This window comes from Equus asinus, chromosome 21, assembly GCF_041296235.1.
Source record: "Equus asinus isolate D_3611 breed Donkey chromosome 21, EquAss-T2T_v2, whole genome shotgun sequence".
Taxonomy (NCBI): Eukaryota; Metazoa; Chordata; class Mammalia; order Perissodactyla; family Equidae; genus Equus; species Equus asinus.
The window spans coordinates 75,703,138-75,730,387 of record NC_091810.1 but is presented as its reverse complement, the minus strand read 5'-3'; the positions used below and the strand labels follow the sequence as shown (position 1 = coordinate 75,730,387).

At 39.5% G+C, this 27,250-nt stretch overlaps 2 protein-coding genes across 3 annotated transcripts in view; one reads left to right on the top strand and one right to left on the bottom strand.

The window, feature by feature from the left end:
- Positions 1 to 18,946, bottom strand: part of TBC1D5 (TBC1 domain family member 5) — a 564,348-nt gene extending 545,402 nt beyond the window's left edge. For both annotated transcript variants that reach the window (XM_014842157.3, XM_014842161.3), the window contains exon 1: positions 18,688 to 18,946. The gene's annotated coding sequence lies outside the window, so the exon portion shown is untranslated. The remainder of the gene's footprint in view (positions 1 to 18,687) is intronic.
- On the top strand, positions 17,959 to 21,445 carry LOC123279708 (uncharacterized). Its single transcript, XM_070492560.1, has 3 exons — positions 17,959 to 18,061; positions 18,163 to 18,560; positions 21,227 to 21,445. Exons 1-3 carry the CDS (start codon positions 17,959 to 17,961, stop codon positions 21,305 to 21,307), a joined length of 582 nt encoding a protein of 193 aa, XP_070348661.1. The 3' UTR covers positions 21,308 to 21,445.
- Positions 21,446 to 27,250: the final 5,805 nt, after the last annotated feature.

The window sequence follows — 27,250 nt, the reverse complement described above, 5'->3', positions numbered from 1 at the left end:
GGACTTATCATTCAAATCCACAAAATTCAGTCCTTTTTCAAGACAAATCCATCCAGACTAATCAGCTGAAACATATGCCTTTAACCATTAATCTTATTTCGTAAATTCTTTCAAAGATCATAAAATGTTAAAGTTGAAAAGAACTGCTTTAAACATAAGGAATAAGGGCATAATTTGTAAACAGTGCAGTGTTAACAACCGATCATTACAGGACTTCTCGACTCTCAGGTAATCATTATATGAAATTCCTTAAATAGAACTAGTCTAATAAAATAATTCAGTATTTGCTCACCATCCATAAAATATTTCAGGAAAGGAAACACTTCTAGAGCAGAGAGAACATCTATTATTTGTTTTTATTTTGTGAATAAACAGTATTTCTTAATCACTGAATTAGTTTATCCTTGACCTCCACAGAAAAATATTAGACAACAATCCCCAAACTAAAGCGAAAGATCCATTTAAGATTACAGACTCGGAAGAATGAGATTTGTAAAGAAAAAAGGGCCTGACATAAATAACAAGAGGCATTTCCTGAGCAACTATGTACTGCTAGGAATTTTATGTAAATCATCTCATTTTACTTAAAACTCCCTAAGGCAATATCACAGTGAGGAAAGGAAACACAAACAAGTTACAAATTTTTTCTAAGTTACCCAACCAGCAAACAAGAGAAGTAAATTTGAGTCCAGTCTCGTCTGGCTCTAGAGTCTAGTTCTCCCCTCTTTTCTCTGGGACAGTATTCCCTGTGAGTGATTTCAAGCTAAAAATAAAAAGAGAATACTTTAAAAAAAAAAAAAAAGCTAAAACAACATGACAATCTCTAGTTAGTATTTTAAACTGTATTTAATATTATCAAAGCTCGGGGCTGGCCCGTGGCCAAGTGGTTAAGTTTGCACACTCTGCTTCGGTGGCCCAGGGTTTCACCGGTTCAGATCCTGGGGGCGGATATGGCACCACTCAGGCCACGCTGAGGCAGCATCCCACACAGCACAAAGAGAGGCACTCAGAACTAGAATATACAACTATGTATTGGGGGTCTTTGGGGAGAAGAAGACGAAGAAAAAAAACAAAGATTGGCAACAGATGTTAGCTCAGGTGCCAATATTTAAAAAAAAACAACAAAAGAGAAATTCATTAAATAAATATTAGCAAACTTTCACACATCTTTAACATAAATAATACTTGTATAAATATCAAGAGAGCTTTACTTAGCATCTACTCTGTGTCAAGCTCTGCAAATAGAACAGATTACAAGAAGGACCTACCTCAAAAAGTTCGTAATTACCAATTAATTAATAAACATTTCTCACTGATACAAAAGCCCTAAAATGAGACCTGCATCTTCAAGCCACCATCCAGCCTACTTCCCTCACTCTGTGCATGACTCATCATTATATGCTGACAGAACAGTCTGGCAGATCTTCTCGGTTAACTATTCCTCCTAGTTGTCTGATTAATGTCTGAAAACTCAGTGAAATCGAAGTCACTACCCTAGCCCCTTTGTACAAATTATTAAATTTGCTTTCTAGTCACTATGTGGTCACCAGTATTCTCTATACTACTTTTTTAAAAATGCCCACTCCACTGAAGGAATACATTTTACATCACAACCCAGTACATATATACATGTTACATAACTGAAACAAAAATTTCATGACAACCACATTTATCCTCACTGTGCACAATGCACTTGAGATTTCCTAATTTTTTTTTAATGCTGGAAGCAACCTGCTAAAGACCTCACAAACAACGAACATGCAATTAGAAGAACGCCGCTCTAGAGCCCAACCCCATAAAGGGACTGCTGAGATGAGTGCTTTCCTTCATCTTCCTCTCCGCACTGAAGGAGGACAACGTCAATGAGAAAAGAAAAGGAAAAGGACAAAAGAAAAAAGGTTTTCCCTAAAGTATGATGGTTCTTGGGGATTATTTTTATTAACGTACTTATATTTTAGTAAGGTAAAATATACCTAACATGAAATTTACCATTTTAACGATTTTTAATTGTACAATTCAGTAGCATTAAGTACATTCACAATGTTGTACCACCATCACTATTTACTTTCAGAACTTTTTCATCATCCCTAACAGAAACTCTGTATCTATTAAACAAAAACTCCCCATTCCCACTCCCCTAGGCCTAGCAACCTCTAATTGATTTTTATAACATTCCATAAACATATACAAAAGAAGTGAGGGGCTGGTCCAGTGGCATAGTGGTTAAATTCTCATGCTCCACTTTGGCGGCCCAGGGTTCACAGGTTCAGACCCAGGGCGCCGGACCTACACACTGCTTCAAGCCATGCTGTGGCAGAATCCCACAAACAAAATAGAGGAAGATTAGGACAGATGTTAGCTCAGGGCTAATCTTCCTCAACAAAAAAAAAAGGAAAGGGAAAATAACGAATCCCTATAGACACATGACCCAGACTCAACCAATTATCAAATTTTGCTACATGTTTTCACTTGTCCCAGACATTGTTATTTTTACCCCTACTTACTTAGAAAATATAAAAGCTATGACTCTTTCTTAAATAACCACAATGTCATTATCACAGCTAACAATATTAACAATAATTCCTTGGTATCATCAAATATTGAAATTTTATAAATATTATCAACTTAATTATTAAAAATACTTGTTTTCACCAAATTTTCCATTTATCCTCTCAATGCTGCAATGATTTCTGAATAATTTCTTGAGTAAACTGTTTTATAAAAGATAATCACTCTTCAAGACCAAAAAAAACACGTTTTAAATGAAAGGTTTCCACAGAATTCTACAGTAGTCACCCAGACTGCTAAGCCATTAAGGAGAGACTCTATTGTTTTCCACTAAAAATCTAGAATGTTACTTATGTCATAATGGGAATGTTTTCTCAGCAAAATACCACAAAAGTAACCCAGTAAAACCTGAAAGCATCATTACTTATCTTACACAAGCAATCATTAATAACTAGAAAAACCCATTTGTCTAGTGTTACTTCTAAAAATGGACTACTAGATGAACTTAAAAAAATTAGATCGCTTTTGTTTAACCTATCAGTGTTCCTAACAGTGTTGTGGAATATGAAGATACGATTATATCTAAAAATCTTTGGTTCTGCAAAAAAGCCAAACTAGAGCACTGAAGAGAGGTATGACTAAACTCCAGCTAACAGACTATAGTAGTAATTTCTATTCCTATGAGGAATGACTTTGATTCACATAAATAACACTCATTTTCAAAATATAAAAGATTTGAAGAGATAAAAGACAAAACGGGCTCATTCAATTTTAACCTATAATTTTTCACACAGTACAACCACTAGTTAAAAAGAAATTACCAACCTGTGGAATATAAACAACCAAAGCTCAAAATATGAAATACAAAGTCAAATGTAAATAAGAAAAAAAACATCTACATGAGTTACATACACTGTCTTTTCTAATCCTATATATTTTTACTAATGCAAAATACATCAAATTAGAAAGTATAATCCTAAAGTGCTTTAAAGTTTGGGACTACAAAGGATTACCTCCAAGATCAAAAGCAGCACGGCACGAATGCCAACAGCACATGATCTCACTGCACAAAAATTTGCTGCTGCTCAATTTTTTGCATCACAAGTCTCTAAAGTAAATCAAAACAGTTACAACGCTTACGATGTTTAGTAGGAAGCATTTGTGCGTGTGTGTATTCAGGTAAAGTTGTGTCAGTATTTTTACCCATATCATTTTCAAATTATTTGACTGGCAATCCTGGAACTTCTTGAAAGACAAAAAATGTCTGTTTTAGTTGTGTCTCTGTAACCTGAATATACTCAAAAGCTACAACTATAACATATCACTGTAACCAACATTCTAAAAATGATGTCAAGGTCCAAAAATAAAAACTTGAGTTGTCTTCATTATTTTTTAAATTTTGCTATGACAATAAGAAATGTGGTTTAAAAATGCAATCCGCTAATACATTCTACATAGTTATCACTAATCAATGAGGGAAAATGTCTAGATGTTGAATAAAGAATAAAAAAGAGGAAATAATTTGCAAGGTGTACAATTCCACATAATAAAAGATTCTATTTCATGTCGACTATAAACAACAAAAAGCAGAGAAAGGAAAATCTTGGTCTAAATATTTTATAGAAATTAGTATTCTCAATTCAAATAGCAATAATTAGAGTACTCTGACACTCCCACTCTAAATTTTTGAAGGTCAATTCATTTATTTAACTTCTGAAAACTAAACTATAAAATTTGAAGTACATACCTGAAAGCCATTTTTTGGACTGAATTCCCAAAATTTCAGGTTTACCATAAATTAACTGTTATCATGAACTTTAACTTCAAGAGACAGAAATACAGTGTGTGCACGTGTGCATTTTGTGGCTGGCAATCTTTCTAATTTTCTTATCTTACTGATTTCATCTTGCCTTCTTCCGTGACGTGAAGAATGAGAAGCTGCCTAAACTATAGGCAGCATTCACAGCTGATCTGATGCAAAATTACCCACCAAATCAACAGGTGAAGCCACATTCTGACAATTTTTAACTTCAAAAAAATGTATCATTACTATCAGTGTCCATGATCTTCAACGCTAAAAGTTATGGTCAACTCTTTTATATCATCTGTACAGTAAAATATTTCAAATTCCTTCCCAGATGCAATTCACTCTTCTGTGTTACTCAGTAGTAACAAATAGTTGGGAACCCATTAAGAGCCACTGACTGTACTCACTGCTTTTTACAAACACTACTCTATTCCCCACTATGCACCTGCAAAGTAGTCTTATCTCTTTTTTCTACAGATGAGAAAACTAAGTGTGAGAAGAGTTAAGTCACATGACCAAGACAATTAATAAATGGTAGAGCCAGATTCTAATCCAAGTCCATCTTTAAGGTCTGTTTGCCCTTCTCACCATTCTAGACTCCCAGTTATGCTAACCTTGTTCACAGGTTAAAAAAAAAAAAATCTCCAACTATTTGTTCTCCAGAAACTTGTCTTTAGGACTAGGGAATGAGAATAAAGTCATTTCCAGGGGTTATTTTTGCAAATACCAAGACACAGTTTTCTCCAAATTCTTCTTGATTTGACTTTTAATATTTCAAATATAAATATTAAATTTATATCATTGACACAGCAAGGCTTCAAAACATGCATCAATCACCACAAAAAACTTCCTGCAACAACATCCCACTGTTTACTGGCTTCCATTTCTGCTCCTGAGGCGTCAGCTATCAGGGTAACCACCACAGCTACTCTAAAGCTAATCTGTCCTTTGTTCTCTGCCAATATTTAACATATTCTCTTTGTTACTGGTGTTCTCCATGTTACTATGATGTGTCTAGAAGTATATTTCCTTTTAGCTATTCTGCTTCTAATTCTCTGAACTTCTTAAATCATGGACTGGTGTTTTTCATCAGCTCTGAAAAATTCTCAGCTATTCTCTCTTCAAATATTGCCTCCTTTTCCATTACATCGCCCTTCTACAATTAGAAAACTCATGAAATACTGTTAGACCCTCTCATTCCATGTTCTATATATTTAAACCTCTTTCTTTTTACACACTTCCTTGTCTTTCTGTACTACATTCTGGATAATTTCTTCTTTGTCTAGTTCATTAATTCTCTTTAGTTGTATTTAATCTACTGTTAACCACACCAGTGGGTTTTTCATTAAAATTACTGTATTTTTTATTTCTAGAAGTTTTGTTCAAGTCTTTTTAAAATCTAAGTTTCCTCTTCCTTGCAGACATTCTCTTTTTGTAAATGTAACAGTTGTATTATAATCTCTGTCTGATAATTCCAAAATCTGAAGTTTCTGAGAGTCTACTTCTGTCAGTTGTCTCTCCTACTTCTTACTCATGGTGCCTTGTTTCTTTGTGTGCTTGGTTGTATTTCATTGTGAGCTAATTCTCTAGAAAATTACTAGTGGGAATCACTTGGGACCTAAGATAAAAATGTATTCTACCTGAGAGGACTTTCATTTGCTTCTAGCAGATACACAGAACCACTTTAAATTCACAACTTGAGGAGTTTTTTGGACAACCCAGGTGACACTAATTTGAGCAGCAAATGAAGAAGAGGTAAGGTTCATGGTTATAACGTTTTTATAAGATTGGCACCTAAGCTAACATCTGTTGCCAATCTTTTTTTTTTTTCTTTTTCTTCTTCTTCTCCCCAGTGCCCACCAGTACATAATTGTACATTCTAGTTGTAGGTCCTTCTGATTGTGCTATGCAGGACACCGCCTCAGCACGGCTCGATGAGTAATGCCATGCCCATGACCAGGATTCAAACCAGCGAAACCCTGGGCCACCGAAGCAGGAGCGTGCAAACTTAACAACTCGGCCACGGGGCTGGCCCTAATAACTTCTTAGGAATAGGTGTTTTTTCAGGTCCAAGACAACTATTCTTGCAGCCTCCTGTGAGCCAGAGCCTGGGAAGATTTTAATCTTGGTTTACCCATGCTCTATGGGCATAGCTCTTTGGAGTCCCAGTTTTATAGGGAAGAAATTTCCTATTAGACGCCCTTCCTTAGGCCAATTTGGCTCTAATTTCTAAGCCCTGTGCCTTGTGAGGCCTTCAAAACCAAAGTAAAAGTTCCCTAGAATGTGACAAATGTCCTCAGAGGAAAAGCAGTTTTAATATTCTACTTACTTCTCTGAAGCCCTTCATTCATGTAGATTTTTGGCCTGGTAATTTCTTACTGTTACGTCAGCTCTTAAGGAAAAAAAAAATTTTTCTAGAATTTCTAATTCTTTTCAGGGAATTACTTTGTCCATATAACCAAGCTGAGCAAATTATTGTTTTCAATTTTAAAACGTTTCATACTTTTATATTTCAATCACTAAAAGTTTCATTTTGTGGGAAAGTACAACACATAGCAAGGAACAATTTGTCTTTATTCAGCTTGATTCACTGGTACTGTCTAGGATAAAATTTTGCCAAATCCCAAAACAGATCAATTCCATTATACTACAAGACTATTAAGAAATGGACAAGATTCTGAAATTAATTCCCCGAATAGAAATCTGTATAATTGCTATGGAATTTATTGGTCTGCTGATTTTTCCCCACCAGCAATATGTATAATGTACAAAAATTTTATAATTGAAACTACTGGAAGATTGGCCAGAATGGCAAAAAGATGACAAAAAAGGAAGAACTAAGTTCAATCTTGTCTCTGCCAAGAAACAACATCATAAAGATATGGAACTACATAAAAATTTAATAGTTCTTTATAAGATTTTATATATAGTCTTATATAGACTTTATAAGAAGTCTAAAAATGAAATCATGTGCCACATAACATTTTGGTCAATGACAGACCACACATATGATGGTGGTCCCATAAGAATACTATCATATAGCCCAAATGTGTAGTAGGCTATACCATCTAGGTTTGTGTAAGTACACTCTACAATGTTCGTGTAACGATGAAATCACCTAATGACGCACTTCTCAGAATGTATCCCCATCGTTAAACAACACACGACTATATAAGCAAAATTGGGAATATCTGGCAAGATATAATAGGCAGAGTTAAAATCTAAAATATACAAAATACTCTTGAAAATCAGTAAGAAAAAAAATAAACATTCCCAGAAAATGGACAAAGGGCTTAAACAGGCACCAAAGAAATAAAAAAAAGCAATCTATCACTTTCTGCCAATAGGTTAAACAAAAGCAATGATTTACAATACCTTCAGGTAGCAAGGTTATGGGCAAATGTAATTTATATCCTGCACTAAAAGTTGGTGTATAAATTAATATTATCTTTCTATTAGGCAGTTTGGCAATAAGTATCAAAATCTAAATTATACATACCCTTTCATACAATAATCCCACTTCTAGAAATATATAGTAATAACAGTGCACGAGGATCCATGAAAAATAAAACTAAAAAACAGAACACAAAACTGATTAAAATTAAGAGTTCCATGCACAATTAAAACTTAAAAATTAACGGGGCTAGCCCCGTGGCCGAGCGGTTAAGTTCCCGCGCTCCGCTGCAGGCAGCCCAGTGTTTCGTTGGTTCGAATCCTGGGCGCGGACATGACACTGCTCATCAAACCACGCTGAGGCAGCGTCCCACATGCCACAACTAGAAGGACCCACAATGAAGAACATACAACTATGTACCGGGGGGCTTTGGGGAGAAAAAGGGAAAAAATAAAATCTTTAAAAAAAAAAAAACTTAAAAATTAAGAAACTGAATAACAGAAAAAAAAATACTGTTTAAGAAAGGTGGGAATATAAGTTACTTTCTAAAATTTCACTTTATACTTTTTTTTTAAATGATATATTATCATGATTCTTTTGTGATGTAGTGGTTAAGATTTGGTGCTCTCACCACCACAGTCCGGGTTTGTTTCCTGGTCAGGGAACCACACCACCCATCTGCTGGCTGTCGTACCATGGCAGCTGCATGTTGCTGTGATGCTGAAAGCTATGCTACTGCTATTTCAAATACCAACAAGGTCACCCATGGTGGACAGGATTCGGTGGAGCTTCCAGACTAAGACAGACTACGAAGAAGGACCTGGCCACTCACTTCCAAAAAACCTGGCCATGAAAACCCTATGAATAGCAGCAGAGCATTGTCTGATATGGTGCTGGAAGATGAGTACGACACAAAAAGACTGGGCAGGGTTCTGCTCTGCTGTACACAGAGTCACTAGGAGTTGGAATCAACTCAACAGCACTAACAACAATCACGATGCTTGGGAGATTGAAAGTATAGACAGGAATTAGCTCATCCAACAATTTTTGTAGTTTTATTTTTTGTTTGTTTAGCTCTGTGTAGTGGATTAAACACAGTAACAAATTTTCTGTCACTTTCTCCATCAGGAGATGGAGTTTAATTCTCCTCCCATTGAATCTGACTGACTCTGTTTAACCAATAGAATACAGCAGAAGTAATGCTCAACGGTTCCAAGCAACGCCTTTAAGAAGACGGGCTGCTTCCACTTTCTACCTCTTAGAATGCTTTTTCTTGGGACACTCCTCTCAGAACCCACCAGTCATGCCCACATGGAGAGGCCTCATGTAGGTGCTCTGATCAACAGCCCTAGTTGAGCTCCCAGACAGCAGCCAGTATCACCTGTCAGCCATGTGAGTGAGCCATTTTGGAAGTGGAAACTCTGACTTCTGATGAGCTGATACCAAGTAAAACAGAGATAAACTACCCCTACCAAGTGCTATACAAATTATAAAGTCATGAGTAAATAAACATTACTGTTGTCTTAAGCTACTAAGTGTTGGAGTGGTTTATCACACAGCAGTTAACAATCGGAAAAGTCTCTTATTTACTCCTGTTATATTTTCAGCACCTAGAACAGTACTTGGTATGGGACATCTACTTTTAATAGGCACAAAACCAGGAGTATGAGTAAAGATGATGTACACTGCCTTGGCACTTACAGAACAGTCAAAAGTGGAACACAGACTATTAGGTAAAAAGACTAGTATAATACATAATGAATGTTCCGTAGTAGTATAGGGTATCTGGCCAAATAGGAAGGGTACAACACAAACTAAGTGGTGTAAGGAAGCTTCCTAGAGCAGTGGCACTTAAGCTGATACCTCACAAGAGTCAGTAAGAGCAAGAGATAGAATATCCCAGGCTTGAGGTGAGCAAAATCATAAACAGTTCCAAAAACTCAAAAATTTCAGTACTTTATAATGAAATCACAGAGTATAGTGGAGGCAGAAGAAGGAGGCACAAGACTAAGAAATAGGTGACAGCAGGGTACTCAAGGGTTTTAAGCTACAGAGTAAGAGAACAAGGTGAGAGCTTAAAAAGATCACCTAGCTACAGGGCCACCAGTCAGAAAACCTTACAGAAACATAGGCAAGAGATGATGATCAAGAGATAATAAACCAGAGTAGAAGTAGGGGGGATAAAGAGAATGGACTCAAGAGATACACTCCACAGAGCTTGATGTCTTCACATGAGGATTTGGGAGAAGGGAGTAAAATGTGTTTGCCAGGTTTCTGGCTTGAACAATTAGAGAGAGAGGTGGTGCCACTCACCAGGATAATAAACTTGGGAGGAGGAATAGGTTTTGAAGAGAAGATGGTAAATTCACTTGCAGACACAGTGAATTTGAGTTTTCTGTGGGCCATCCAAAAGTGGAGTTACCCAGTAGGCAATCAGATACACATGTCTAAAGCTCAGGAAGAAAACGGGGTCGGAGATCTAAGATAAGAGATTCATCCTAAGTTTTTCCTCTCTTTGTAACACTAATCTCTCACTATCTCCTCTGTAGTCTTCAACCATTCAGTCACTACTTTACAATTCTCTCACAATATGTCTTTATAAAGTATCTCTCTCTCATTTTGTTAACAATTCCAAAGCGGTGGTTTTATGTTATGAGGAAGCCCAAATTTAATCAATGTTTTGCCACACCCTTTGCAAGATAGGATGCATGATAGCCACTGGTCAGGCATTTTGCAGGTAGTTTTAGTGACCAGAAAGAGGAAAATCAGGGGAACTGATCAAGGCTACTTCACCGAATGAAAGAAAGCATCTGAACTCCTGATCAAAGTAGAAAGGAGGTAGGGGAGCAATTCTCTGAAGAAAACAAGGTATATCTGAAGAATAAATAGGAAGCCAGAAGATTATCCGAACAGCAGAGTTAAAAAAGTCCAGAAAGATAATCAGAAAGTAAAAAGGGGGCCAGAGAAAAAAGAGGTGACATACCAGGCACTTCCTTGTCCCAACCTCTCCCATTCTGTCCTACCTTCACTGCCTCCTGGTTAATTTATCACTTCCCAATGGCTTCCATTATACTCAGTTTTGACAATTACAGAATTTGGCTTGGAGAACTTTACGTAGACCATAGCAAGACCACTGCAGGATCGGATCGTAGCTTGAAAAGAAAACTCAACATAAGGAGTAGACAATTACACCACCTGAGTAGAAAAAGAAAATCATGATACTTGATACTGCAAATAAGCAAACACAACGTTGCAATGTCTGATCTCTGCAGTCTATCAGTCTTCTCTTTTAATCTCTGCCAAACCACACAGAGAAAATCTTCAAGCTCTAAGGAGACAAAAATGCAAAACCTCAGAGTAATTGCTTGGGAGGTGGAGCTGGACAAACACAATTACAAAGGAAGCTGCAGGCCCTAAGTACCAGAGAGCTGTGTACATTACTAGGAGTCTTTTGACAGGAAAGTAGAATCACAAAACTTCTGAGTTAGAAGGAGGCTTGGAGATTGTCTTAGTTTCAGCTGCTATCACCAAGTACAACACACTGGATAGCTTTTAAACAACAGAAATTTCTTTCTCACAGTTCTGGGGGCTGAAGTCTGAGATCAGGGTGCAAGCATGGTCAAGTTCTCATTGAAGGCCCTCTTCCAGATGGCAGACTTCTCGTTGCATCCTCACATGCCAGAGAGGAAGCAAGCTCTTTTGTGACTCTTATAAGAGCACTAATCCCAATCATGAGGGCTCCACCTTCATGACCTCATCTAATCCTAATTATCTCCCAAAAATCTCACTTCCTATAACCATGGGGGGGGGGGGTTCAACTTATGAATTTTAAGGGACTACATTCAGTCCATTACAGAGATCATCTAGTAGAGTGTTTTCCAGATATTTTAAAATCCTTTTTAGAGGTGAGTAGATCAATCCACAGTGATACCATATCAAAACATATTTCAAGTCAATGAAATTAAGAAAAGCAAAGCTTCCATTGAGAGAAAATTAATCATGAAAAAAATCCTTACATGGTATGCTTATCTACCTGGAAAATGTAAGAGAATCAACTGAAAGCTGTTATAATAAACAGATTCAGAAAGTGACTGGTTACAAAAAAATCAGTAGCTCTTCTATTTACCAACAATAGACAGGTAGAAAAAAATAAACAGAGACACACACACATACATATATAAAGAGAAAAATCCAATTCACAACAATAAAAAATAAAATACAGTGGGAATGTACAAAAGACCAAATGATAAAGCTTCTGATGTCCAAGGAGAAAAAATAAATCATTCATTAAACAGTATCGAGAAAACTGGCTAATGAAAAGCATAAAAATTTTTGAAACTTCTAATTCATACTATACAACTAAACATATTCTAGAATAACTGCAAACCCAAAATTTAAAATTGAAACTATGAAAATAGTTGAAAAATATAAATTAATACCAATATAAACATAAGGTAGGAAAAGTCTACAAGATACATAAAGGAAGAACAAAATTTAACTACATAAAATGTTAAAACCTGAAAGAAAGCAGAAGGGGAGGAGGCATAAAGTCAATTATACCCAAATAAATCTGTTGAAATAAAGAAAACATGGCAATACAGAATAATGGCAAGTACAGGGCCTCTCAAACAGCTTTGCAGTCAAGGGTAAAGTGGTACAACCCTTCTGGTGGGCAATTTGGCCATGTGTATCAAACACGGGCATATCTTTTGACCCAATTATTCTGCTCAAAACAAGGAGTTAAACATGGGCCTATCTTTTGACACAGTAATTCCACTCACAACAATTTTTCCTAAATAAATAACAATGCATAGGCACAATAATGTTCAGTGTAGTACTTCTTGTCTTAAAGATTGAAAGGAATCTAGATGTCCAAGAATGGAAGACTACTTATGGTACATTCATATAATGAAATAGTATGGAGACGCTAAAAATTATGTGGAAGAGTAACAATATTAGTAATATAAAATATTAAGTGAAAAACAAATGCAAGCAAAAAACTAGCATGAATCTACTTTTAGTTAAAAAATAAGTACAGCTACACATACACATTTATTTTTGTATATCTATAATACACATACATATATACACATACAACAAAGGACAAAGAAATTAAGATTAACCCCTAAATTAGTTAAGAGAAATGAAGGCTGGAGAAGGGAGGCAATTTATCCCAAGCATCCCTACACCACACACATCCACCTCTCAAGATGAGTATTCTTACCACAAGATTCTTGGACTTGATGAAGAAAAAGACGACTAGTTAAATGTGTGCAGTGGACAAAGACAGACATAACGGTACCACCTGCCCATCTCCTATCAAAACCACCTTCCCCACCAAATCCCACCAGGGATCCAGGGCAATCAATCCACTATCTCTCCCCAGGATGACAAGAGATGTAATGTTGAAAACTCCTCTTGGATTCCTGCACAGTAGCTACTGGGACACCTCCAAAGCGATTGATTCTGATCCCCACTGGTTATCCACAAACAGAATGCCCACCTCTGCAGCCAGGCCTGTAACTTGGGCTCAGTCTTCTTGCAGTGTTGTATCACCCCAACTCCATCAGAAGGCAGGTGCATCTCCCACAAGGTGGTTATAGCAGAAGTGGGACTTACTTTCTCACTGATCTAATTATTCTAAAGATCCACTATTTATAAGTGAAGACCTAATTACTTTTGGTTCAACTTTTTTATCTTACTTAGGAACAAAATGTTTAGTAACACTAAGAGATAAAACATTCCTGCTAACCAACATTTGTTACTTGGCTTTCTAAACTAGGACTTGCAGTACAAATCTGACTCTTTTTTTCAGCCTCTCCCAAAGCAAGATAATCCTGATGGGAACTTTAAGAAATTCCCAACAGTGCAGGTAATTTATTTTTGATCATTTATTTTTAACAATTTCCACAACAGACATTACTTTTTGTAATAGGAAAAAAAAAAAACCCTTTTTTTTCTACTGGCAGGCTAAACTGTCCCTGTAATTATTCAACCCAAGTCATGTACCCACAGCAGCATTTTCTTTAGACAGATATACCACAACTAGTCTATTATAAATTATCATGTAAAACTAAATCCAATCGATTTAAAAAAGTAAATCAATCTTGTAAATGTAGACTTCATGACCCATAAAAAGGTAAAGGTAAGCATTCTTGTCAATACAAATTAATGAAAATTTGCAATCATCTATAATGCCTACTTCAAATCTCCTAAATTTATTTTGTTTCCAAAAACTAATCCAGGGCCAGCCTCAGTGGCCTAGTGGTTAAGTTAAATGTACTCTGCTTAGGCAGCCCAGGTCCAGTTCCTGGGTGTGGACCTACACCACTCGTCCATCAGTGGCCATGTTATGGCAGCAGCTCACATACAAAATGAGGAAGATTGGCAGTGGATGTTAGCTCAGGGCAAATCTTCCTCAGCAAAAAAAATATAATAAAAAAATTTAAAAAGTAATCGAATAACTACCTTTCCTAGGCAACTAAGTTAAGAAAAATAAAAAATCCGCAGTTACTAAATATTTTCAAGGAGTCAGTCACAGATACCACATGCAGCACAGAACAATGACTGAATGATATTATCTTCAGATGTTTTTCATCCAAACTAATGGACATTTAATGAGCACCTAATGCATGCCAGGCCCTACACTGGGTGCTAAAAACACAAAATGCTAACACACAGATCCCACACTCCAGTTCTCTGTCTAGTCAAGGAGGCCGGCACTATGATGAACATTATTATAAAATATATATATATACAGACCCCAATCCTTTATCTCCAATTCCAAAAATCTAAAAGTCTAAAAATTAAAAACTGTTTTCTAAGTTGTCAACAAAACATGGCCTAACTAATGTGAAGCTTTTTATAGTCTTGTTTTATTCTACTTAGTGTGAATATGTATAATTTTGCTGGGAAAATTAATGCGTATGATTTTGGGGTGAATGCTCCTATCCACAGGAGGATTCACAATATACAGCATATGCACCATATTAATTTTCTAAATTCCAAAAACTTTTTACATCTGAGACACACATGCCACCATGGGTTTCAGAAAAGAGGTTGTAGACCAGGTCCGGAGGATGCAAAGAAAGATGGATTATTTCAAGGAGCAAAGGAGTCAACTGAGGAAGTAAAAGTTATAGTCAGAGAAGCCTTCAGAAAAAAGGCTGTCTTGTTCTAGGCTTCACAACACCACACGTGAAAATTTTAAACCAATCCTTTCATAAAACTACCAAAGACATCTTTTATTATTTCTACAGCCTTACGGCCTTGTTTTGAAAGATCTGAGCTGCCAAACCATATTTACACATATTTCATTCTCCAAACAGATAAGAGCATTACTATATACCAACTCTGTATTTTCATCAAAAAGTAAAAACTTTGTCTTCTTGGCCCATACAGCCTTATACCAAATAAATGTACAATTTCCATTAAGTTCATTCAAATATAGTCAGTCTTGATTACATGGATAGGATCAACCACACTCCAGATTATCCATAGTACAACATAATATTTAACACTTACAATGATAGCATTTTACATATATATGTATATATTAATATATTATGTTAATAAGGACACATTCAGTCCATAACAGAGATCATTTGGTGGAGCAGTTTCCAAATATTTTTAAATCCATTTGAGAGCTGAGTAGATCAATTCACAGTGATACCATAACAAAACATCTTATTTCAAGTCAGTGAAATTAAGAAAATCATCCCAGCACAGCTTCCATAAATGAAAATTAATCATGAAAAACCCTTACACCAAAATGGCTAGCTTCAGATGATATGCTTATCTACCTGGAAAATGTAAGAATTAATGAGTATGTTATATACACAGATATGTATATGTTACACACACACACACACTCATTTAATCCTCAAAACAACTTCCCCCTCCCACAACAGCCCCCAATAACAACCTCTAATTTCTCAAGTTCTAGCACACACTCAGTATATTACTGCCATTCTAATCATTTGTCCATGTTAAGAAAATTGCCTTATACTAGTGTACAAGCACCATTCCCCAGACTGGTGCTGATTCAGGACAAAGCTTTCAGGGGTCTGGGACAAAAAGGGGGTGGGGCATGGATGATATATTAATTTTCTTACGAAACACAAGTCATTCAACTTAAAATATCATACTTTATTCTGAGGTTGTCCTCACTTTTTCAATGTTAAAATATGATAACAGTGACCAATGCTTAGTTTTTTTATTGCCCTTACTGGCCAAATAAAAAGTCAGTAACCCAGTGAATCCCCCTAAAAACCCTAAGTGTTAGGATAACATAGAATAAATCTACCATGTATGCATGGAGGGGTGGAGGACAGGCATAGGCAGGAAATGAAGAACTGAAACTTGCGGGGTCAAAGGGAAGCAGACACTACTTTTACATTTAACAGTGACATACAAATTTAGAAAGAGACTGGTCCAGCAAACAAAATAAAGCTTTGCAAATTTCAGTCTCTTATTCAGAAAAGATCACAAGTATTGAGGCAGTTCCTCATTTTAAAGCAAGATAAAATGGGAGAAATAAAAAAAGATGATAAATTTGAACTTTAAAATGAAAGCAAAGCTCATAATTCTCAACAATTCTAGGAAAAAGGGATTTAAAAGAGTATCATTATTTGATTTTCTTCTAAAAAAGCAGCATAGGGAAGATCATTAAAAGCACGGGCTCTAGATAGCCAGCGGGCCACAATCCCAGCTCTGCATTAGCTCTGTAAACCTGAACATGTGACTTTTACCCTCTTTCTGCTTCAATTCCTTAAAGGATTAAATGAGTTAGGATAAGAAAGGTGCTTATAACAGTGCCCGGGACTTAGTAAGTGCTTCAAAAGTATACTGTCCTAAATATTATTTAATAACGTGAAGAAACAATGGTAAAGTAAGGATCAGAATGAAGATTACAAAAGTTATGCTACTAAAAGTACTTGATGTTATACTTCCATAAAGTTTTTTTAAAAGTAGAATCATTTTTACGTAAAGTATATGAGGTTACGTGTGACACTTTTATTTACTTTTCAACTTAAATTGTTTAAAAAATTACATTAGGAAAAAATCTGAATCCCGTTAACGATACCCTCAACAGGTAGAGACTCTTGATTGCTTGTAAGTTTGTGTCCAAGGCTCAGGAACGCACTACTCAACTGACAGCTGTATTTGAGCGAGTGAGAGACAAGACCAGACACTCAATACTTCCACCAAGAAAAGAAACTTTCATCCCAGCAGTGCATTCAGAGACATAAGATTCATAACCTATAGTTAAAAAACCTAACTACCCATAGATGAGCAAGTCAAGTACCCCAAGCTTCCATAGAAAACAGACAGACCAAGTAATGCAGGCACCACACAGCAAGCAGACCTGGTACCTGCACTCTTCCTGGGTGGGGCAGCTCCTCAAGTTCTGCTGGCCCCTCCCATAGGACCCTGACTGCCTGCTCACACTACATAAGGGATCTCCCTAAAGCAACCTTTCTCAGTTCATCCTGCTATTTGCCTTCTCTCAAACCACCTCTACACCCAGCGTGAATTATTAAAAGGCACCTCTTCTTTGATACATCATTTTATGTCTTAGCACACAAGTTATCTACATCCTTGCTCCTCAATAATGGTTCTTTGTCCAGCAGCTTTTAAGAGGAGCTTATAAGAAATGCAGACTAACAAACTGCATCACAGATCTACACAATCAGAATCTGCACTTTTAAACAAGAGTCCTAAGGGATTAAACAAGAGTTCTATGCACATTAAAGTTTGAGAAGCGCTGCTCTGTATGACTTGACTGCAGACAGATGTAAAATTTTAAATTTTACATTTGAATTTAGAGATACGGTATGAAAATTACCAAGACGTGGAATCAGAAAAGCTCAATAAAATAACCAACACATAAGTGAATTTCTTTACTACTTATATCAAGTGTTCAAAAGTTCATTTCAACAATGTCTACATTTAACGCTTCCTGCTTTATATCAGTATTTTGTGCAAAAGCACAACACCAGTAATACAGAGTTTTAGTGGGACTATATTTTGTTGTGCAAAGACTACCAAAAAATGACTAGGTTTAGAAATTTCAGAACAATCTAGCCTAAAGGTGTGCAACCTGCATGCTAAAATTTTGAGATTTAGTCCAAATCAGAGTTGACAAATGAAACTCTTTCCAAAAAGCTATTATTTAGAAAAAATCTAAAGGATGTAAACTTTAAACATAAATCATATTTCTGGAAGGAAAACTGTATACCAGCTAGTAATGAACAAACTGCAGGACACGTGTAGAACCGAAAACTGTTTTGGAGGCTTGTGTTCCTTTTTCCAGGAAGAGGAGGGGGAACAAAAATCAACTTTCACCCTCTGTAAAGTTCTTCGCATATCCTGAAAGCCCTCAATTTGCACGTTGTTAAGGTGAGTAAACTTAAGTGGTACTAAAACAAGGTCACGTTTCTTTTCTGACAAGTGAAAGGCTTCTCCCTCTTCCAAAGGCTGCATTTTAACAGATTTGGGGATTCCGGGCGCGTTTCGCTTCCGGTCCACGAAGGAAGCGTGCTGCCCACGGCTGAAACGAGCAGGGAAGCCTACCGAGTAGGAAGTCGAGCCCGAGTCCCGCCGCCGGGCTCTGCCCTCTTGCAGCAGCTGGCCTCGCAGCCTAGACCCCGACCTCCTGAGGGAGGGGAGGGGAGGCGGGCAGGCTGGGGGAAGCAGCCGCCTCCCCGGCCCGCCCTGGAGCTGGGGGAGCCCCCCCCCCCGCCACCCAGCCCCCACGCCGACCCGGGAGGCACACGGCCGGGGGGCGGCGGCGGCACCCTCAGGCCTTCCCGGGAGGCGGCAGCAGCTGCAGCAGCGGCGCGAGGGGAGGTGGGACTCGTTCTGAGAGGCTGAGGGGGAGGCCGGGGCGGGAGCCACTGCATGTGGGGGCTGCACTGGAGGAAGGCGGAGGCGCTCGGACCTTCTTATGATTATCATCGTCATCGTTTTGTTTTACCTGTGGCGCAGAAGGGCTCCCCAGCTCCTACTCCCTGAATCCTCCTCCTCCTCCTCCCCTCCTCTTTCTCTCTCTCTCCCTCAGTCTCTGCCGGGCGCTCGTGGAACCGACCGGGCCAGAAAGAGAACAGGATGGGAGGGGGTGGTGGCGGCGGCGGTGACCAACGACCACGTGACCACGCTCGCGCCGTAACGGCGACCGCCTCCTGCCGCGCGCCCTCCCCGCGCTCCACCTCTAATAACCCCGCGCCTCGCGCGCCCGGGACGCTCGTGCGCAGGCGCCCGCCCGGGCTTGGAGACTGCGCGGGCGCGCGACGCGCTCGTCCTGGGGGCCTGGTCTGTGGGGCCCCGCGAGGCGCGAGGTGGGCTGAGCTGTTCTTTGCGGAGCCGACCGGCTGCCAGGGCGCATGCGCAGGATGGCTTTTTTTTTTTTTTTTTTTTTTTTTTGCCTTGTAAGCTGGCACTTCTTTCCCTCTCTTCCCCTTCCATCCTCTCCTCTGACCACCACACGTTTGGAGACTGGGAACCTGCCTCTGCGACTTGGCCATTCACGCTCACACCACTACATTCCCAGGGTGGGACTGAGGAAAGGGAGATGTCAGGGACCCTCCTGGGGTGCTGAGAGGCTGGCCCTCCTGCCCAAGAATTTACATTTCCTTGCTGCATGTAAATTGCCTTCCATTGGACATTTTTCTGTAGCTGAGTAGACTCCTATTCATGCTTCAAGACCCAGCTCATTTGTCACTTCCTCTGTGAAATGCACCTCATTCCGCTTTGGGGCAGTCAGCATTTTGTGCAGACCTACTTAGTATAACTCATAGAGAAATAATACGTAACAGTGTTATTTTACAAACCTACAATACTAGGTTCAGATTTTATCTTTGCTCATAACCCAGGACAATATGTGTCTTTAGCATTGTGGTATCTCTGTAAAGTTCGGATTGACTCTCAGAACGCAGGCAATGTCTAAACTCTGTGCCTTGTTGCCCTCTCCCTTTGCTTAGTCATGATTTAACATTCCCTTTAACCTAGGCACGTGGAGTGCCAGTGTTTGTTTCCCCAATATGAAAGCCTTTGAATAGTAATTCGAATTAGAGTGGTAAATGCTTCACCTAATAAAAAAGGTTTATGGTCTGTTATTAGGCTACCTTCACAAAGAGCTCCAAAGGAAGTTGATACTGTTGAGTGCAGAAAAAAGATACCAAGGCAGAGAAAGGTTGAATTTCCAAAGGTTAGCTAGCTTGAGAGGAGGGTCCCTGTGTGGGAGACCTTTGTTCACAAACAGACAAACCCTGCCCTTCACATGGATTTCCTCTCTGTTTGCCCTTTTGTTGCAGAAACTGGACAGGTGAAGTTAGTGCCTCCCTCCAGATTTAATCAGGGTAAATAATTAAACTGTAAGGGCTGGCCCAGTTGTGCAGCAAACTTCCCACGTTCTGCTTCTCGGGCACCAGTGGTCACTAGTTCGGATCATGGGTGCGGACATGGCACCGCTTGGCAAAAGCCATGCTGTGGTAGGTGTCCCACGTATAAAGTAGAGGAAGATGGGCATGGATGGAATAGAACTAGCAACAAAAGCCCAGAAAATGTTGATAGAGAAACAGTATTAACGAGGGCTACTGAGAAACTAGGAAACTCACAATCCTCAATACCCCAATCTCATGTGTCTGCAATGTTGGTGGACTCTTCTGCCTTACCAATGTATACACCCACAGAGTGATCCTCCCCAGTAGTTTCAGCTACCATTTCAGATATGCTGGTAGCATTCCAGTCTAAATATCCAGTCCAAGGTTCAGACTCTGTGGGAGAGTGTTATTTTTGTGGCCTACAATGAACCATGCCTCCTCAGTTTTCACACTCTTGTGTAATCCTCTCCCCTTGAATCTGGGCTGGACCTGTCACTTGCTTTAAACAATAGAATGTGGCCAAAATGACTGTGCCACCCAGGCCTGGGCCTTAAGAAAGCTTTGCAGTGACAACACTGAAATTTATGAGAGCCTGTACTCATGGAAAACAGAGACAATTAAGAAATTCCTCCACCTGTTTGTGTTCTGGGAAGCAACTTACAAGAAAGAACCATTCTTCTCCATCTGACTTAGATGAAACTCACTGTCTACTCTTCCTCCTAAGAATAGCAGATGACTGCTTGTTTACCTGTGACAAGGCCCAACACAGACCTTTCCTTTTTTGCCTGAACCTGTTGATGAGGTCAGACACAAACCATTCAACTTACTGTTCTTTGTCTCATGAATGATTAGCCGAGATTAGAACTGTTTGTCCCCTTGAAACTGGCTAGACACAGAGACACATGTTTCGTGGCTGTCTGAGACTTCCCCTGATTACAAAACAACCCCAGCAATAATCATCCTACCTCTAACCTCTCCATTCCACCCTATAAAAGTATAAGGCAAAACCACCCTGCTGAAACACTCTGATCTTCAAATCTGGGTACTCTCCCTATTGCAATAGCCTCAATAAAATCTATTTCCCTGCTGGTTTGGCTTTTGTCTTTGACAGCAGCTTCTGCTTTTGTCCTTTAGGGGAAGCAGCATGTAAGAAATCCAAATACTGTAAGACTACCATGCTGTGAGACATCTAACCTAGCCACCTGTAGAGGCTAAATGGAGGAAAACCGAGGTCTCTGGCTAACATCCCAAGCTGTGTTCCCACTGGACACAGCACCAACCTGCCACACATGTGAGTGAGTGCCATCTTGGAAGTGAATTCTCCAGCCCTAGTCAAGTCCCCCCAGCTGACGCCACATGGAGCAGAGACGAGCTGTTGTCCACCATACCCAAACTGTGGAACTGTGGACAAATAAATAAAATTGTTCTGTTAAACCACTGAGTTTTGTGGTAGTTTGTTAAGTAGCAATAAATAACCAGAATAGACCTATAGATCCAGCTGTCCCAAATGGCCCCACAGACACCTCGAACTCAACCTGCTCAAATTGAGTTTTTCAAATTCCCTCCAAACCTGCCCCTTCTCCTGTGCCCTCTACCTCCACTGGTGGTGCATCATCCCCCAGGGCCCCAAGCAGATAACCTGGGAGCTCTCCGTGACTCTTCCTTATCCCACAACATTCAGTCACCAAGTAATGGATTCTCTTCTCCAGCCCCACCAACATCTTCTTACCTCAGATCCTCATCATCTCTCTCCTGAACTACTAAGGATTAGTCAGTTTCTTCCATATTGCAGGCAAGAGTCACACATGTACCCATATTATTTTAGAGGTTTATTGTTGGGCAGGAAGTTAAGAGACCTGGGAAACCAGCCCAGTCATCTCCCATCACCTGCATTCTGATGGTTTCCGGGGTGGGAGGCCCAGCTGGCTTCATGGAGAGCAGAATGACCCCATCCTATAGGCCACAACAGTAGCTCAAGGGATCCAGCTTCTCTCTGGCTCCTCACATTCTTAGTTTCCAAGAGGAAACCTGACAGGTCTGTTAGTCCTCAGTCAGTACAGAGCACCATGACAGGGCTGAGAGTGGCCTGCAGTCTAAACTAGGAAAAAGAAACTAAAGTAAAAAAGCTGATGATTAACAACTGTATAAAATATAAACATTGTATAAAAACTTGTTTTGTTATGCTACATATAATACAATTCATATATTTAAGGTAGAAAAATTAAATATGAAGTGACATCAACATTCTTAGAAAAATAGCAACTGAGACAATTTTTCAGCAATTTGTGTGCTAGTTGCTTTTCTGCATTGGCATCTGTGTGCATTCTCTGGCTCAGGGCATAACAGAAAGTGAAGCACGAGAAATTCAGAGTTCTCCAGGGAGGGGGGACCTGATGGGACAGCCCTCCTCAAAGACTAGCTCTCCCCTAGGCCTCTGCCTATGGGGACACTCAGCCTAGACCCACTCTGGCAAGGCCAACATTCACATCCCCTCTCCTGGCTCTTTTCTCCTCCACTCCACGTAACTCTCCTGGGTACATAGGCCACCACCAGATCCTGAAATTGCCATAGTAGCCTAGACTAACATGATAACAGGATGTACATCCTGCACCATATGGCAGTGAGAGGGATATGGTAAGCATGGGCTGTGGAACTGACATTAGGAATCATCTCCTTTGGTACCCTGTACTTCCCTCTGTGGAAATACCCTGCTTAGATCTCCAACTGCAGGGAGCACGGTTGCCTTTCAGCCTCAGCTGCTCCTGCTGCATCCACCATTTTGTTTATGCCAAGGCCACATTTCCCCTGGGCTGCTCCCAGTCAGTGATTGAGCATAGCAGGGCTATTAGTGCAGGCCCATTCTGGAAGGATGCAGGATCCCTCTAATGGGCAGCTTTGACTCAAGGATTCCCCATATGTCTGGTCAAAACTTGACAAATAGAAATGGCAAGCAATAGGATATATTGGAGTATATGAGGAGGCCATTTGGTGTAAACTTAATTCGGCCTGACTTTGTTTTTGCAAAAGGGCCTGACATGGCCATTGAGCACGCATTGTATATCTGCTTTAAACATTTACTATGGCAAGAACAAATGGCCTTAAGATAAAGGTGCAACTTCCCCACACACACACACTGGCATTTCCTTAAGGAAAAGCATCTTTCCTTAGGCTAGGAACTGATTGCTATGCTCACCTGTGACCACCCAGCTCAGGACAACAGAACTGCCACCCTGCTGTGTCCACTGAGACAGCAGACCTACCTGCTGTGTCCATCAATCACTGTGCTGACAGAGCAGTCTCGTGACTATTGTAAAAGGGACGCTTCAATCATATGTGAAACATCTTCTTTGAGGGTATATAACCACTCTGTACACCCCACTTCTTTGGTGCCCTTTCTTCCTTTGGAAGAGGCCCCGGGCCATGGTCCTCACATTTTAGCTCAGAACAAACTCACCCAAATTTTCATTTATAGATTGATTATGGATTATTTTCATCAACACTTTCTTAGAACTGCCTGCAGTCTTAGGATCTTCTTAGTCAATCTTCCTTCCTTCGTAGCTTTTGCAGGTGTCAGTCCCTCCCTACTGCTCCTGCTTCCTTCCCTTTATCCTTCACTGCTATTCTCTCAATGAAACTTTTCTACATCCAAACCTGTCTTGGTGTCTGCTTCTTTCAGGACCTGAACTGAAACCCACCCCCATTCTAGGACTTCATCTGGCCCACCCTCAGACTAGAGCTACAGGTCACAGTTATGAGTAATATCAAGAAATCTAAATTCTTTAATTCTTTTGTGTTTTGAAAAACTTTTCATCTCCCGGAGGCATCCATTAAAATGCAGCTAACTCCAGGTAAAGATAACAACAAACTAAAGCCTTTCACTGTTAAGAAAATAAGCAAGATTGTTTATTTTGACTATAAAGAGAATTAAGATTGTAATAAAGATTGTTAGGCTAATAATAAAAATTACTGAAAGGTTCATGGGGTACCATAGTCTGTCTGGATACACCCTCCACATCTGTGTTCCTGTAGCAGATACTTTAGGGGCTGTTTATCCTGCTCATAAGAGCTCTCTCCCACCAACCCTCTGTCACCTTTCTCTTCTCTCCACCCCCAACCTCCATCAAGAACCTGAAACAAACAGGGCCAATCAGCTTCTCTTTCTGAGAAAATTGAGAACTGGGATCAAAAGACAACACGTCAGTCTTTGAGTATAGCTAGATCTGTAAGAACCCAGTGGAGTAGGCCATTTCATCAGTCAAGGTCTGATCAGGAGACTAGAAAACACTTCAGGTATGTACAACACAGGGAATCTAATACAGGGAATAAGTTACACTGGTGATGGAAGAACTGCAAGTCAGTCAAGCAATGGAGAGTTTACCCAGAAATTAGCAACAGCAGGTGGGAACTGTACTACCCTTTAGCTGAAGAGACACAAGGAAGAGCTGATGTACACCATGGTAACACAGAGTCTGAGTAGTTGCACGCAGAGAGAACTGCATACTTAAGGCAGCTTTCTTCAGAAGCTTCAGAAGGCGGTTGCAAGGTTTCCCCTCCCCTGCTGATAACCACAAGGAGTGAGTCTGAGTCAGTTTCCTGAAGAAGGGTCGTAGCTATTTGTCACACGGAGAAAGGGATGCTTGGCAGACAAAACAATACGTGTTCACTGCATTCCTTCCATTAGTTACTTGGCACATGTATACACCCTTCTCACACAGAATTTCAAAATGCTCTCACCCAATATAAAGCAACTATCCCTTTACCAACCCTGTAATTAAAAAGTAGATATTATTAGCAGGTGCACAACCAGTTGATGAGTGATATTAGGCTTTAGTGATATGAGGCTTCAAAGTCATTTTAACTCTCCACTAAATCACGGAAAAACAAGAACGATATTATTCTACAGAGAGCCTACACCCTAAAAATGCTGAAATCAGAAAAATAGATGTGCATGTAGTGTCTGCATACCTGTGTGTGATAGACTGCTGGCTTTTCTTCCCTTCCAAATTTATTTTTCTCTTCTTTCATTGGAATTGAGTTTTAGCTGGGCGTATGGCCATCTGTTTAGAAACTACATTTCCCATTCTGCCTTATGGCTGGGGGTGGCCATGTAACTTTGTTTTCATCTATGAAGTGTAAGGGGGTGCAATGTGTACATTTCCCACGTTACTTATTTAAAAGAAAGGTGCTTGCGGGACGGCCCCGTGGCCGAGTCGTTGGGTTCGCGCGCTCAGCTGCAGCGGCCCAGGATTTCGCTGGTTGTGATCCTCGGCGCAGACATAGCACCACTCGCCAGGCCACGTTGAGGTGGCGTCCCGCATGCCACAACGGGAAGGACCTGCAACTAAGATATACAACCATGTACCGGGGGGATTTGGGGAGATAAAGCAGAAAAAAAAAATTTGAGAAAAGTGCTTGCTCTATACTGACTCTCCTCTATTCCTGCCCCCGAAACATAGACATGGTGGTGACCCAGCTTCCAATGTGCAGAGCTGGCAAAGCGTCAAGCTGGAAGGAAACCAGATCCCTGAATTGCTTCATGGAGAGCTACCTCACCACCCTTGACTGCCCTACTACACCTTTAAATGAGAGAGAAATAAACTTCTACCTTATTTAAGCCTCTGAATTATTATTATTTCTTTTAAAGATTTTATTTTTTCCTTTTTCTCCCCAAAGCCCCCCGTACATAGTTGTATATTCTTCGTTGTGGGTTATTCTAGTTGTGGCATGTGGGACGCTGCCTCAGCGTGGTCTGATGGGCAGTGCCATGTCCGCGCCCAGGATTCGAACCAACGAAACACTGGGCCGCCTGCAGCGGAGCGCGCGAACTTAACCACTCGGCCACGGGGCCAGCCCCAAGCCTCTGAATTATTTTTACCTTTTTTTTAAAGTTTCAAAGCCTATGCTCTACCTGGCACAATATATAAGCTATTATATTCTGTTAACTAAGTTATGTGGAGAATCTCACAAAAGACTGTCTAGATCAATTTTTAAAACATGTAGATACATTCACTTGCCCTTGGAGGAAATGATGTCAACATTTATGGATATATGAAAAATATCAAATATTTTGATACTGTAAGGCCCCTTTTTGCACTATTATGCTTTTTTATTATCACCAGAGCACCCATGCTCAAAGTTGCCCTTAAAGATCTTGGAGAAGTCAGAGACATTAGGAGACAGTCTAGAGTAGAGTTTAAGGACATCGAACCGGGAGTAGAATTGCCCAAATTCAAATCCCATTTCCTCTAACTTATTAACAATGTACTCTCAGGCAAGTAATTTAAGTTGTTTAACCTCTGTGGCTTCAGTTCCATCTTTGAGATGGGAATAATAATAGCCTGTAACTTATCAAGTTGTTCTGAGCATTACTTGAGATAATCCACTATTGAGTAAGATATTTAGCACATAGTAACCACTCAATTAAAAAATAGATATTATTTTTATATTGTTTTATATCTTGGAGTATTGATCATAAAAGCACATCTGCAGTTTGTAGGAAGAGCAAATTATTCTAGGTATAACAATAGTGATTGGGAATCACTGTTTGCATTCACAAAATAGCAAATTCTGGATTTTACTTTGGACATCAAAAAGACAAAGGTATTTTTGTCATACTGCCTGAACATCTATGATATACCTGCTAATATGCCTAAATGGCACTGCACTAAAAGTAATGTCTTTACTTTGTTATTCTGAAAACATCACATCTCAAAACATCAGCCTATAAGAAGAAAGAACTTACAGGAAGGAGATAATCAGTGTTGATTTTCAACAGTTTTGTGGAAGGACAATGGAATCAGGATCACAATTATGTGAAGCCATTTCTTTGAAGCTTTTGTCCTCTGTGATAGCAATTATTTCCATTTATTCTTGGTCAGGTATGTACAGATGGTTCCCTAGTAAACACCTTTCAACAGTGATTTTTATAGTGTCTATATTCCATATGACACCCTTACATTTTTTCCAGGTGCAGGTTTAAAATCTGATGCCAAGAAAAGTGTAAATAAGCAACATAGCTTATACCATTTAGTTCATATCCCTGTTATAATGTTTGTCCCATTGTGTTGTGACCAGCTGCTTGAGTGTCTGACATTCCCTAGACTGTGAACTTCTCAAGGGCAAGCAGTATGTCATAATCATCTCTGCATCAGCAGTGTT

Coding starts and splice junctions, on each gene's coding strand:
- LOC123279708 (XM_070492560.1), top strand. CDS start 17,959: ATGAACAAACTGCAGGACACGTGTAGAACCGAAAACTGTTTTGGAGGC. Junction 18,062..18,162: donor AAAATCAACTTTCACCCTCT/GTAAAGTTCTTC, acceptor TTTTCTGACAAG/TGAAAGGCTTCTCCCTCTTC. Junction 18,561..21,226: donor CAGCAGCGGCGCGAGGGGAG/GTGGGACTCGTT, acceptor TTTGTCCTTTAG/GGGAAGCAGCATGTAAGAAA.